Source organism: Haplochromis burtoni, unplaced genomic scaffold (assembly GCF_018398535.1).
Source record: "Haplochromis burtoni strain Fernald_Lab_line unplaced genomic scaffold, NCSU_Asbu1 Contig_91, whole genome shotgun sequence".
Taxonomy (NCBI): Eukaryota; Metazoa; Chordata; class Actinopteri; order Cichliformes; family Cichlidae; genus Haplochromis; species Haplochromis burtoni.
This window is the reverse complement of record NW_024582452.1, coordinates 1529900-1543637: the sequence shown is the minus strand read 5'-3', so window position 1 is coordinate 1543637 and position 13738 is coordinate 1529900. Positions and strand designations below refer to the sequence as shown.

At 37.6% G+C, this 13738-nt stretch overlaps 2 protein-coding genes across 4 annotated transcripts in view; one reads left to right on the top strand and one right to left on the bottom strand.

The window, feature by feature from the left end:
- LOC102311157 (protein kinase C and casein kinase substrate in neurons protein 1) overlaps window positions 1–2894 on the top strand; it is a 36648-nt gene extending 33754 nt beyond the window's left edge. For all 3 annotated transcript variants that reach the window (XM_005926228.3, XM_042222690.1, XM_005926229.3), the window contains exon 10: window positions 493–2894. In XM_005926228.3, the coding sequence (XP_005926290.1) occupies window positions 493–602 (110 nt within the window). In that variant the 3' untranslated portion in view covers window positions 603–2894. The remainder of the gene's footprint in view (window positions 1–492) is intronic.
- Window positions 2895–4880: 1986 nt separating this feature from the next.
- Window positions 4881–12748, bottom strand: LOC102310847 (inflammation and lipid regulator with UBA-like and NBR1-like domains). Its single transcript, XM_005926227.3, has 5 exons — window positions 12506–12748; window positions 11003–11157; window positions 9751–9948; window positions 7186–7511; window positions 4881–6621 (listed from the first exon to the last, which is right to left on the bottom strand). Exons 1-5 carry the CDS (start codon window positions 12655–12657, stop codon window positions 6586–6588), a joined length of 867 nt encoding a protein of 288 aa, XP_005926289.1. The 5' UTR covers window positions 12658–12748; the 3' UTR covers window positions 4881–6585.
- Window positions 12749–13738: the final 990 nt, after the last annotated feature.

Below are 13738 nucleotides of genomic sequence, written 5' to 3'. Positions count from 1 at the left end.
AAACAGACAAGTTGTGGGTTTTTGACATATTATCTATCGGACAGTTTTGCTTTTTTCCCCTAACAACCTTAAAGCACAAATACACAACTAACCAGTGTTACCAACACAGCACACATTTGATGTCACTCTAGCTGTTTATTCATGTTTCTGGTGGTTGTGCTACGCTAAGTTAACCTGCTGCTGGCCTATTTAGTTTAATCTATTTTATAGTTTTGGTGGAAAGTTCAAAAGTCTCATTTATACAACATAATGTTATTTTACAAACTATGCGTAACTGCAAAAAAAAAAAAACTAGAATAAAGGAGCTTTTGGGTGGTTCTACCTTGCAACTGTATGTTTACTAGAGTGAGGATTTTTTCTTTCTTTCCGGTGATTTATTATCAAAATACATAATAAAGGAGAAAATGTGGAAATATTCTGATGAATAGCTCTGCTTTAGATTTAAGTGAAACGTACGAGTGTGCTGATTAAGGAATCATTTGTCTTTTGCAGGCGATGAACTGACTAAGACTGAGGATGAAGACGAGCAAGGCTGGTGTAGAGGTCGTTTGGACAACGGCAGAGAGGGACTGTACCCAGCCAATTATGTCGAGCCAATCTAGTCACATTACTGGACAAGGATATGCCATTGGAGGCAGCTTGAACTGTCCCGTCCAATTGCACCGCACATAGCCAGAGACTTAAGAGCAACACATCCCTTGCCCAACAGATGCGCCAAGCAGTTTTGCCTAAATAAAACTTAGTAACCTAAAAGACAATATATCAGTATAATATATTTTATCCAGCATTTGGGGTGGGCGAACTTACACATTTAAAAACAAGAGCAGCAGTTATTCCAGTATATACACACTCAACTATAACATCAAGACAGTGCAGGAACACATTGCTTGTCTGTGTAGCTGTATTTAACAATATAATGCAGCTTATTTAAACTGCAGTGAGTTCACTTGTGAAAATGGGAAGATAATATAATCAGTTGTACCCATTTGACAAAGATGAGCTTCTCTAACCTGCATTGTGTATATACAGTGTGATGCCATTTTGTGTAGCATTTTTAATGCTGTGTACGGTCAGCCATCATTCTCACATCAGGAATGCTGTGTAGTTTTAAAAGTACCACTGACAGTATCCTCTTTTTGGTTTTTTGTTTGTTTGTTTGTTTGTTTTTTCTTTGTGATTTGGTCCAACCTCTTTTCCAGTGTGTGCAGTGCTACGTGTGTTAACTGTTTCTGAACTTGCATAGCAGCATGTGCTATGCAACGACGTGCATTCCCTGAATCCTGCAGCCTTGTTTAGGCTCCAACCTGATGCAACACTTCAACTACAAATGCAGAGATTACTTCTTAGCATCACAAGCTTCTGGACATGCACATGCTTCTAATTTCACAAGAGAAAGCTTGTTGATGAACTGATTTTATGTTGGTTTGTTTTGCTTTCAACATCTGTTTTTCTTAGCGTCACAAATCCTTTGAGAAAACCATCTTCATGCAAATCATGGAAAGGATTTACAGTTTTTCACAGAAGCTCTCATCCTTGGTTCAGTAATTCCTTACTATGTCCCGCTACTGATAACGAGAAAGACCTGCGATGCATTCCCTCAGAGTGAAGGCGGATCAAGTCATCATGAGGTTTCCACTGCAGTTTGAGAGGAGGGTTTTGAACAGTGCATATGCTGGGGACTTTTCTTCCAGAGTGAAGGGCCAGTGGAGGCATCTCAGTGTGTTACTGTGCTACAGACTGTTGTCTGAAGATTGAAGCCTCTCCAACAGGACATGAATGTACTAGTGTTTGGGCTTGAAAGAGGGCGTGTCGTATAAGCATTGTTCTCCACTGTCATTTAAAGCCTTGCCTAGCAAAAAGCACTAGTTATGTGGCCCGTTTTAATGCTGAGCCAAAGAACGACCCAATACCATCAACTATCTGTTTTCACTCCGTGCAATAATTTACCATATCAGTGTGAAGCAGCTTCACTGAAGATCAACTTATAGTTGCTTCACAGTCCATCAAAATTCAGTTGTCAAAAAACCCAAACATGTTACAAAATACTGGGGATACATATGACAAGTACTGCACTGCATGCAGGATGACTTACAGGGTGCATTACATGGTTATTTTTGAAATCTTGCACCATTTAAATTAAAATCATAGCAGGAATTGCATTTATCAAAGGTGGATTAGTGAGTTATCTTGCTACCAGTTGCACCTAAATCTGATTAGATTGGAGATTGCTATTTATAACTTAGTTTAAATGTCACCAGACTAACAACAGTCAGATGTGTTTAGCTTTGTGTCTGGAACAGGATTTGACAGGTTTTGGGTCTCACACATGAGGAGAAACACATCACCAGCTCACGAGTTGTGTCTTAGAGTAAAGCTGTCCAGCATAGCAAAAAGGACTCCTGTCATAAAAATGTCATACATCCTCGATGCACATGCGCACACACTTCCACACACGTGCAAACACACATGCATTAAGCAGGATATACATACACAATACACACAGGTTCAAATGCATAATCCACATTATCAGGTTAATATTCTGAGGGAAAACATCTCCATCACCCAGTGTGTATGAGTTGTGTAAATGTAACAAAAAAACCACAAAAAAAAATGCAAGTGATTGACTATTAAGACAAAATGTAGTGTTATACATGTAAATGTGTTTCATTAAATAACAGCAATGGAAAACATATTAAGTAATAGGTACCATATTGTATGAATTTTATTGCAATGGAATTGTCAGTGTATCATAAAAGCGTGACGTTACCCCACGCTGTCAGATTTGTATATGATGATGTAATTTAAAGATTATATTCTATTGTAACTGTACAACTGTGTTGAGTTGAAAATGAGACCTAACCATGTTGAGGCAGTAAAAAGGTGTACATGTAAAATGCTTTTTTATGTTGATCTCTTCCTTATGCACACAGGGGACAGCAGCTCATGTTGTGGAAACCCTTTATTAGCGGTCTAGAAGATGTATGTTCATAGTTAGTGATGTACTTTTATCTCCTAACTGGTGTAGTGCCTGTTCATCTTGATGTAACAAGTTCATTTAAATATGCATAAAGATGATTATGATCACAGATAATGACGATAGTGATGAAAAACCCAAATCAAATTTGTTGTGATGGTGTCAATATTGCGATATTGGTTTGAAAGGGAAACAAGTTTGTTGACAAAAAAGTAGCCTCTGTGTGTTTTTTTGTCTATAGACAGCATGATTTGGAGTTATTCGTTATTAAACCATTAATTTAATTTAGTGGCACTTTATAATAATGTCACGCTACAAGAAATTAGCAAGGTATTAGCAAGTTCTTAATTCATCATTTATCATTACTCCGCTTTATTATGCTATCTATAAATACAGATATGTTTATCCATCTGTTACTGTTACATCATTTACAGCTACCACTGCTACGACATCACTGGGAGTAATAATCAGAATCATCATCGTAGTCATAATATTATATCTGTCTTTATAAATGGCATACTAAGGAGGAGTAATGCTATATGATGATGAATGAAGCACTTGCTAATACCTTACTAATGCTTAATAGTGCAACATTATTATAACATGCTACCAATTTATTTATTTTTATTGTAGAGCATGGGAATAAACCATGCCATATCACTGACACATAAAAAGTGCTATTTATCAAGACTGGTTTAATAATAAAACATTTCCTAATTTTGAATTAAATATACCTGGATGGGAATATTAGAAAATGCAATTCTAAAACTAGAGGGGCACTTGAAGAGCCAAGGCCAAAGAAAGAGCCACTGACTCGTTCTTTTTTTAGTCCACTAGGCACTTTTTACATCGAACCTTGGAAAAACAGAAAGCATCTACCTTCAAAGATCACTAAGTTCCACTTTTAATAAACTGAACTATTTATTTAGTTCATCTTTTCTAAAGGTCTTAAATTAAAGAATGATACATTATAAAGGAGATTAGTGTTATGTTTTAAAGACAAATGACTTCATTGCTGCATTCATCACCTTAATGGGGAACTTCCCGGAATGGAAGTTAGGAGAACGTTAGAGATCACCGGATCTACCTGAGACAGGTGTGCCATGCCCTGGTTATGCTATACATGAAAAGGAGACCTGATACTGCTACACTGATGCTGAGCAGTAATGCCGCTCCGGGATCTGACTGTCCAACACTCAGGTGGATCTTTTGTGGATGTGTTATGCTGATTTTCAAGCACATCTTTTTAATTCTTGGACTACAAACAAGCATTTTAAACTTTTCTCCTTTTCTTCTCATTGGTCCTTTATAAATAAACTCACTGCAGCGACTATTTTAACTTTAAAATGACAAATGTGTCTGATAAATACATTTCAGCTCTCCGAGCAATTCAGAGAATTTCTGAATGTCATCAGTAGTATCATCCAACCTATGTCACATGTTCATGAAACATCAAGACTTTAAAGAAAATTATATTTATATATGCGTTATATATAAATATAGACTGTTATATAGGCTGAAGAATTTGCTGCTGTTTTCTTTTTTTCAGTTAATAAGCAGCATTTAAAAATCTGTCACAGATGGAAAAGCCCTTTTAAGATTAATGATGAAATCACCAAGTATTAGACACATTTTCGTTCCTTGTACATACGTTCACTAGTTACACCTTGCTAGCACTGAGTTGGACAAACTTTTGCCTTCAGAGCTGCCTTAATTTGTCATGTCATAGATTCAACAAGGTGCTGGAAATATTCCTGAGGGTTGTTTTTTTTTTAATCTTTACACTTTCTCATAGTAAAACATACAGCCACCATCATAACAGCCATTATTTAAAGGTTTAATTTTCTTTCTTGGAATCTGCTAGTGAGTCGCTTCATAAAACCATGAAAAGCATGACCACACAGGCTTTCATTTTCACTGATAATTTAATCATACAAACATTCATCAAACATACCAGAAATAAGCTTTCATCTGTTTGCTTCTCACTCACCTAAATGTGCTGCTGTTTGAGTCTAATGCCAACTGATTCATTCTGCAATTCATTTTGGCCAGTGGAAACTTTGCAATATTACATTAAATTGACAATAACTACCTCTGATAGCAAGATAAACATTAATCTCTCTCTTTATTAACAGGAAATGCACATTGTTCTAAGCAACATTTAGATCTCATGGATCCTCAAGTGTCAGCTGAACGGTGTTCTCACGTCAACTCTCATCAGGTTACAGGCCTCAACATAAAAGGGTATGACAGGGATCTAACACACAGCATAAAAAAAACACACCTTCTTACCAAGGAGAAAAGGTACACTGAGGCCTTGCCATTGGGGTTCATTACTCAGTGCATAGATTAGCAAGTAAGTAAATGCTGAATAACATTACTTAAAAAAAAAAAAAAGGATATGAATCAGTTATTTGATTGGTGATAAAAAAAAAAAATCAAGCGTGTGATTAAATGAGAAATATCAATGAGACCGTTTGTAGTCTTTTAAATGGAACTTCTCAAACATAAATTTAACGAGATGAAAACCAACAATAACATGAATAAAACTGACAGTTGAATGAAAATATCCCATTAAGAATCTTTGGGTAAATTTATGTGTTTCCAAAAGAATTTTCCCCTTCTACATTCATCATTTACATTCAACTTAATATGTTAAAAACATTTCCAAGACAGCTTTAAGTTGAATTTGAAGCAGTAAACAAACAACCAAACGGATTCATAATGAGAAATTATGTCTTTACTTCTGTTTATATGACTTGAATTACGCATCTTATACTTTGCAGGAATCTAGTTTTTTAAAACTTTTTATGAATTAATGTATGAATTAATGACCCAACTATGAAGTCAGGAACATTTACCAATAATACAAAATAATTTATGTCAGAAAATATTTGTAATTAATGTATGAGACTTCTGTTTCTCTGATCTTAGCTTCAATTTGGCCGATTCCCTCTTGTTTAAATAAGCTGCACTGTTTCTAAACTTCCAGCTAACGGCTTACAAAATACTGGTCATACTGTATGTGGCATGAAAAACACAGTTTAGACTTATCTAACTTTCAAATAAGCTTTTGGAAAATATTGTTTCTTTAAAAATGCATAAATTATGTTTCAGGAATTTAGTAGTCTAGACAACAAAGAGTCCACAAACCTAATCAACATACCAATAAATCAGAGTAGAAACCGGAGAATCAGTTGGCAAAGTGAATGGCTTTTCCTCCAAATTCTCTTTTGTCATGTTGCACAATCCACACACAAATACACAAACATTCACACACTCCTGTCATCTGTTTAATGGGTACTCTGACTGCTAAAAAAATTATTTTTTTTTGAAAAATAAAAGAAAAAAAGTTATCACTCAAAAGACTCATAGCACTCATTTTTAACTTAGCATTCACACGTGCATACAGTGGGTGCAGGATGTTGGTTGAGCTGCATGTCAGGAGCGTTGGCCTCCGGATATTCAGTCTAACTGGACTTTGCATAAAGTGTTTTTGAATCTCCACACTCTCCACTCTCTACTGATGAACCTCTTCTTTCTTTTGTTGGTGTGACAGACTCCAGAGGTATGATTTTAGTGCTGCTTCACTCCTTCACAAGTCCCATGATTTAAGAGTGCCCAAATGGATAGGGCTCCTGTATACCCTGCAACAAAGAGAAAGGATTAAAAAAAAAAAAAAAGTAGTAGTAGTAGTAGACCAACAACAGACAGAAAACATAGCTTCACAGTTTACAGTCACTGCAACTAATTCAGTGATTGTTAGCAATTCCAGCACCCACTCAGCAAGGGCATCACCAACTAATCTCTACGCCTGTGTGACTAGGGGCGTAGGGTATTTCCTGTTTAGCAACAGCAAACATTAAAAGTAGATTTTAAAAGGTGCTGACATGAGCAGAAAAAGTCCAAACTATTGAACTTGCTAAACAGCAGCTTTACAGATTTTCGGTGTCTAAAGTCTATATTTTTCAGTATAGCTACATTAGTCTGTGCCATACCAACAACAGCATGGAGCTGTCCTGGCCAACACTGCAAAATTACAGCTGGTAAACTTTGCATTTAGTTCTAATACGTGCTCTGAGCACACCACCACTCGGGATAATCTATTAAAGGCAAATGTTGACCTTTTAATTTTGTCCACAAAAGATTCAGTGTGATTCAACCCTAATTAACATGCACAGACAATGTTGTGGCTCTGTGATATGTCTCACCTGGTTGCAAGAGACTACTGATAGATTGCTTTGTAGACTGTTTGCTAATATATCCACAGAGTTTTGTGAAAGTCCATTCTGGTCTTGCTGCAGCTGGTTTGGGCTTCCCTCCCAATGTTCCTCTGCAACTCTATGGTTGCTGTCATCGTGAAGGCTGTTGTTGTTGCTGTTAGGGCACTTGTTTTTCTCTGGTGAGGCGAAGGGGTTATAATCTCCTTCCAGGTTACGATGAGGCTGGGTGTTGAACTCAGCTTGAAAAGAGGAAAGCTGCTGTGTGACACCAAGGAGGCCTCCAACCTCCACACTCAGGATCACCCAAATTACATCTGTAAATAGACAATGGTGTGCTTAAACATAATCATAGAGTTGATAACATGTAACTAAACCTGTGTCTATATGCAGGATATTACCCAATACCAATAAATCAAACGGTTACAAAATATTTACTGTATAATAATTAGGCTGGACTACACTTCACACCTTGTATCCTCAAAGACTTAATGTGATTCTGATCTGCAGCCCTCTTCTTACTCCTTAAGTCAGCATGAAACTATTTTAGGTGGGAAATAATTGTGATGAACAGGTGGATGAAATATTAAAGCCCAGTGTTTAAATTCAACATCCCTCTCCAGCTTAATTTGTAAGTAGAGAAGTCTTTAGAGACATCCTGATAGGACATAAATCAATTAATTTAATGATAAATAATTAAGTTTTATTGCAGCACATCCATACAAAATGATCTAGCACTTCATCTTCATTAATGAAGATGAAGTGCTAATAATTCCCTGTTACTGCGGCACGGCACATTGTACAGTGTAGCAAAATTAATGGGTTAGCAATGTATGGTGATCCTAATGTCCGAGCTGTTAGCATCCCAACAGTGGGTCTCGCTTCACCTGCCTAGATCACCATGGTAACTAATGGTAAATGCATAGTCTAGTCTTGTCTGGAGTAGGTTATATACAGCGTTTTCATCAGCAAAAGGCCTGAGATAACAAAGAAAGCTGATAACCACTGTCGAAACACCATTATCTCTGACTAGGGTTTTAGGTTTTGTAGAGTCAACACAAAGTAAGCCTGGACGACATGTATAATTCAGCGTCAGCAGCTTATATAAGCCATGAATCACAAACAAAATGTGACTAATTTAATTAACTGTCTAATGACAGGGTTGTTGTGTGCCGTGTAAAGCCCCTTGAGGCAAAACTGTAATGTGATATCAAGGTATATAAATAAGATTTACTTGATTTGAACATTTTTTTCTGTGTATACATAACAAAGCCCAAAAACCCCAAACAAAGGCACTCTACAAATAGCTTGACTTATCTGTCTAAAAGTTCAAGACCAAATAAGATTCCAACAAAGCTCTGAAGAATAACCATCTGCGTAGCAGTGCTTCAACCACAGTGCTTCCACAATAGAATTTAAACCTTGAACAGTAAGTTAGCATGACAAAAAGATGACATTATTTCATTAGAGTCACTTTGTCTTTTTATTCAAGAAATTCCATTTATTGAAGATAACTTACTTGCACCTTAGGTAAGTTATCCCCCAGCTGTAGGTCTATTAATGTCTTCCTACACAATATTTCTAGTTTTCTCTCTTTTTTGTACCAGCTGATAGGGCTGTGCAATATGACCAAAATCTCATATCCCAATATAAGACATCTATCGTCCTGATAACGATATAAATCACAAAGTTTAACATTTTCTGTAAATTCTGTGAATCTCGGGTAGCTCGTCTTGCGTGAAGTGTTTCCAGCTGCGCGTCATGTACCTGGAGTCGAGTGTTTTAACCGATGCATGAAACGATACTTTTTTTGACATAAGTTGTAACGGCCGCCGTTTTCTTCGTGAGTATTTATTACACAGCGTGCTGCGGGGAAAAGCCTGTTCTAACGTTTGAGTCTAAGGTTTATTTTTTAGCACCTGACGGCTCTTTTTTGCTTCTCATCCGTAAATACTCTGCATACTCTTTCACGTGATTCAGTTTATTTTGAAAAGTCTCAACAGGATCTTGAGCTTTATTGTGAAAGGTTTATGTGGAAAATAAACAGGCGGACACACGATGGTTTTACCATCGTTGTTTGGTAATGACAACGCATAAAAACAGGCGCTTGTCCATCCATAGTGTGGTTATGAGAAAGAGAGAACTTTAAGAAATTAATATAGCCACTACAGTGACGATCAAAACGATGAAAAAATATTGCCGTAAACAGTTTATTTTGCGACACCACGAAACAAACGATAGCGTAAAATGAAACTATAAATGTTTTTATATCGTCATCCAATATATATCGTTATATCGAACAGCCCTAGCAGCTGATATATTACTTATGGCTCCAACCCCTTGTTTAGCTCTGAAGGAAATCCCCATAATCCTATGCCATCAGAATCAACCAGGAAACACATTTTGGCTGTCTTATAGCAAAAACATTTAAAAAAACAAAACAAAAAAGAAGTTAATAAATAAATAAATGGAGTTACTTATCATAAAAATTGAGTTACTTATCATCACGATAAGTAACTCCATTTAACATTTTTTAAGTAAAGTTGTAGTTCTCACCTCCATAGAAAAGTCCAGTAGCTGTGCACATTCTCCACTGGCCCTGGTACATACCCGGAGATACAGGACTATGCATCTGCACACTGACATCAGTCATTTCCTGCGGGTCTAGAGAACGCACCATCACCATGTTTATGTGGCCGAACTGATCTCCTCCAACATACTTCAGAGAAACTCCTGGAGGCCATGACTCTGCACCTGGAAGACAAACAGACAATTTTTCTTGTTACGAACTGTACTCATGTACGATATAGTGATTACTAACCAATGATCAGCTTCTATTTTAGATCAGTATTGAATGGCAGGCTGCTCAACCAACTACCTCATTCTTTTGGAATATTTTTATATAATGTGCCTTGGTTGGCTAGAGGCAGAGCTGCAGCATTTAAATAAACAAGTGATTTGCTGTTGCTTGAAAAGTTACATTTTTTTTTTCCTAACATTTTTGACACAAGAAAAGCGAATCAAAAGAGCCAGTTCAGTTATGTAACACGTAATGCCACCTTATTTAAATAAAATGAGATTTGTTGAAAACGCAACAGGGCCTTTGCACAGGATGCCATGTGCACGGTGCTTGCAGTTGGATTCAATATGCTGTTTGTTGGGAGCGCTGAAGGACAGAGCAAAATAGGGACTTTTCAAAACTTCCTGTGCAATATCTGCATTTCTTTTCCTATGTACCTCCACAGGTTTAATACAGCTGTAAAGCTATTAGGAGGATGATATACGAAATGTAAACTGGCCTTACACACAGGTCAGCCTACAAGAAGAAACAATTTCAGGCAGTCATTACAGTGTTTTTGCCCAAATTCATATCTGTTAAAATATGACCACAGTGTCTTTAAGCACTCCCAGGTTGAGTGCTGCGGTTTGTCCAGTGACAAACTGTTTTGCCAATGAAATCAATGGGTTTGAGAGCACAGCGGTGCATGCATTTTGCAGTCACTTATAATGACACTTTAGTATATCTGCGGTCAACAGACTTTAGTCTATGGCTGTCACTGTGTTTATGTGCATGTCTGAGTGATGCTGATGAAAACACAGTTATACTCCACTTGACAACAACTCTCTAGCCAACTAGAGGTAAAATAATAGCTCCCAAAAAGTGCTACTCATCTAAAGCCAAAACTGGACAGACCAACATTAGTCTCCACTGCAGACAACCCACCCCATCAAAGCAGTCAACCATTGGGAAATACTGTTACTATTTTATTTTCCAACACAAGTGTTATTCTTATTCTAGCTGACTTACCGGTGTTCTGTATCCTCCAGGTCTTTGTGAAAGGTGTGTCAGGTGGAACGGATTCACCCTCACCAATCGTCACATCCTTTACAAAGGACATGCAGGGTGCACTGATGTTGGGACTTTCGAAGTCATAATAGGCTCCAATGGCTGCCTGTAAATTCCTAAGAATGAAAAAACAGAAATTTGAGTAAATCTAAATATTCACTTATAATACAGTTGCAGAAGTAACGCCTCGGTTTTTACAGCTGGTTGATAAATGATTCTACAGGCTATAGCCTTTCCACACATGTGAAGGTTAAATTCAGCCATTTGGGGGTTTGTTTGTTTTTTTGCTTTTTTTCCCCATGCTTCATTTAAAGTTAGTAATTGTACACTGACAAAAATCATCCCCATCATCAGGCATCACAAGGAGACAGATCACGCTTCTGTATGACACATTGAGGATGGGTTCTTCCCGTGACACCAGGTCATCCATAAACCAGCAGTTTTTATTTTTAGAAACCCCGTTGCAGAGCAGCGAGATCACGTGATACTACAACAGCCCCACTCCCAGTGAACGCACTGCTGGAACAGTTGATCTTCCACAGACCCGCATTAGCTGGCTCAGCGCCGCATATGCGCAGAGAAATCTATTTTTGGGATGACTTCAAAATGGCCTTTCCCCTCAGCAGCACATTCATTTTCGCTTCCGTACACTGCAATGGCACCGCGAATTGTTTCACTGTTAAAACATGCCACCGGAAGTCACATTTTTCCTAAAAAACACAAGACTTATCAAGTACCCTCCGTACGTGAAAAAACTGAAATACATTCTGTCCGGCTAAGATTGATCTGGTTTGCGCAACCAGATCTCTGAGCTTCAGTGATCTTTGAGCTCCGTCTCTGCAACTTCAATGTAGATGGGTTACGTAATAAAGTATAGACACAATGTACTGTAGTTGTATCGACAATAAAGGTAACGGGTATCTTAAAGGGTACTCATGTAACTCACTGAATAACAAGTTAAAAGACTGAAATAAATCCTAACTATCCGTTTAGTTCAGTTTAAGTTAGCTAGCTATCCTGTACGTCCTAGCTTTTCAGAATAAAAGTGGTGACTAACAACAGGCTAACACACGTGAACATGTTTTTTGTCATATACAGCATCCGCTTCGGTGCTATGTTGTGCCTAAACGAAAAAGTATTTGTTTCAACGGAATTTTCCACCGGTATGCAAATCTTGCGACCCTTCACTGTGTCTGTTACAGGCAATCAAAAGTCGGAGTCACACTGACTCAGCTAGTTACGCTTCTTCAACGTCGTTAGCCGTCACTGAGCCGACGCTTCTATGGCCAACGTAAACGCTTTTGTTCTGCGAGGACAAAACTTTCAGAGATATTTTCTGTTTGTTTGTTTTTCAGGCAGACTATCTTTGTACAAAAAATGCTGCTACACAGAAAGCTAGCTGGTACACATTATATATTATCTAACATTAACCAAACAGCAGGCCATACGAGTCCCCGAGCTCACCAGTTGGTCATGTCCAGAAAGAAGGCGCATCCTGCGGGGTTTAGCTGAAACCCAAGAAGTCTCTGAAATTCTGATATGAGGATATCTTTGTCTGTTGTACCCATGCAGCTGAATTTCTGCATGAGCTCCTGGTCCAGGTCCATGCCCTCCATTACGGGATTCGCCCGGATAAACACGGGGGGTTGGCTCCTAATTTAGTCCGAGGCCTCGACTTATCATAACAAACTCGGTAACAGGGTCGAGTGCGCATGTCACCTGATTGCATCCTGAGCCTCCGTGACTGAAAAATGTGGACGCTAATTAAAACATCTTCTACGCGTATACAACAGTAATTAACTGGCAGATTAATTAAAATACCAATAATAATAATTCACAAATAAATAATAAATTATTCACTAATAATAATGATAAGAAGAAGAAGAAAAGAACAACCTAAGGAATATAACTTAAAGTATACATAACAATGTATCGTTTATTTATCCTAGAAAAGGTCATAGTTTTAAGCAAAACGATATTCTTGGTGATACTTGAAGTACTAGCAGTGGGACTATGCAGTTAGACTGTAAAATAAACACCTGTAGACAAAAACAAAAAAACCAAAACACCCCCCCGCCCCGCAAGCAAACAGCACACTGTAGATCGTATTTTGTACATGGACCCCTAAACAAAGAAACAATGTCAATATTGGAATATAACCCAGCTCCAATTTCCATGTAAATAGTCTTTTACAAATATAACACAATTTTAAATGAGTGTTTCCCAAAGTTCTACTGGGGCTACTGTTGAACGCAAGGGGATGGATACATATCTGATGGTGCCATGGGTGGTGCTATACAACTGTTTTAGAAGACAAGAGGACAAAGAAATGACTAAATTAAATTTGACAGTGAAATGAGGAAGTCGGGGACCAGTCCTCACATTACCTAACACCCAATGTGCCTTGTATTACTTTGCCTTATTTGTGCATATCAGTAAGCTGTCAGGAAAAACATTATGACATTTCCCAGTAGAAAAGCACTGTTGTCACAGTGGTCTTGTTGAAAGGAAAGAGAGCCATTGTTTAGGTACAAGATAAAAATGCAATATCCACTGTAATTGTTGTACAAGGTCATATCCTTCAGTATTAACATTCTGCCTAGTTGAAGTTTTGTTTTAAAAAATATATGCAGTTACTATAATGCCATATTTTTAAATGATTTTTTTAAACTTCAAAATCTGTGTTTAAAGGTTTTA

Bases quoted from the DNA above. Each gene is read 5' to 3' on its own strand.
- LOC102310847 (XM_005926227.3), bottom strand. From the start codon at position 12,657: ATGGAGGGCATGGACCTGGACCAGGAGCTCATGCAGAAATTCAGCTGC. The intron at 11,158-12,505 runs GTGAGCTCGGGG...TTTCATTCTTAG, and splicing joins TTTCTGGACATGACCAACTG to GAATTTACAGGCAGCCATTG. The intron at 9,949-11,002 runs GTAAGTCAGCTA...TTTGTCTTCCAG, and splicing joins CTGGAGGATACAGAACACCG to GTGCAGAGTCATGGCCTCCA.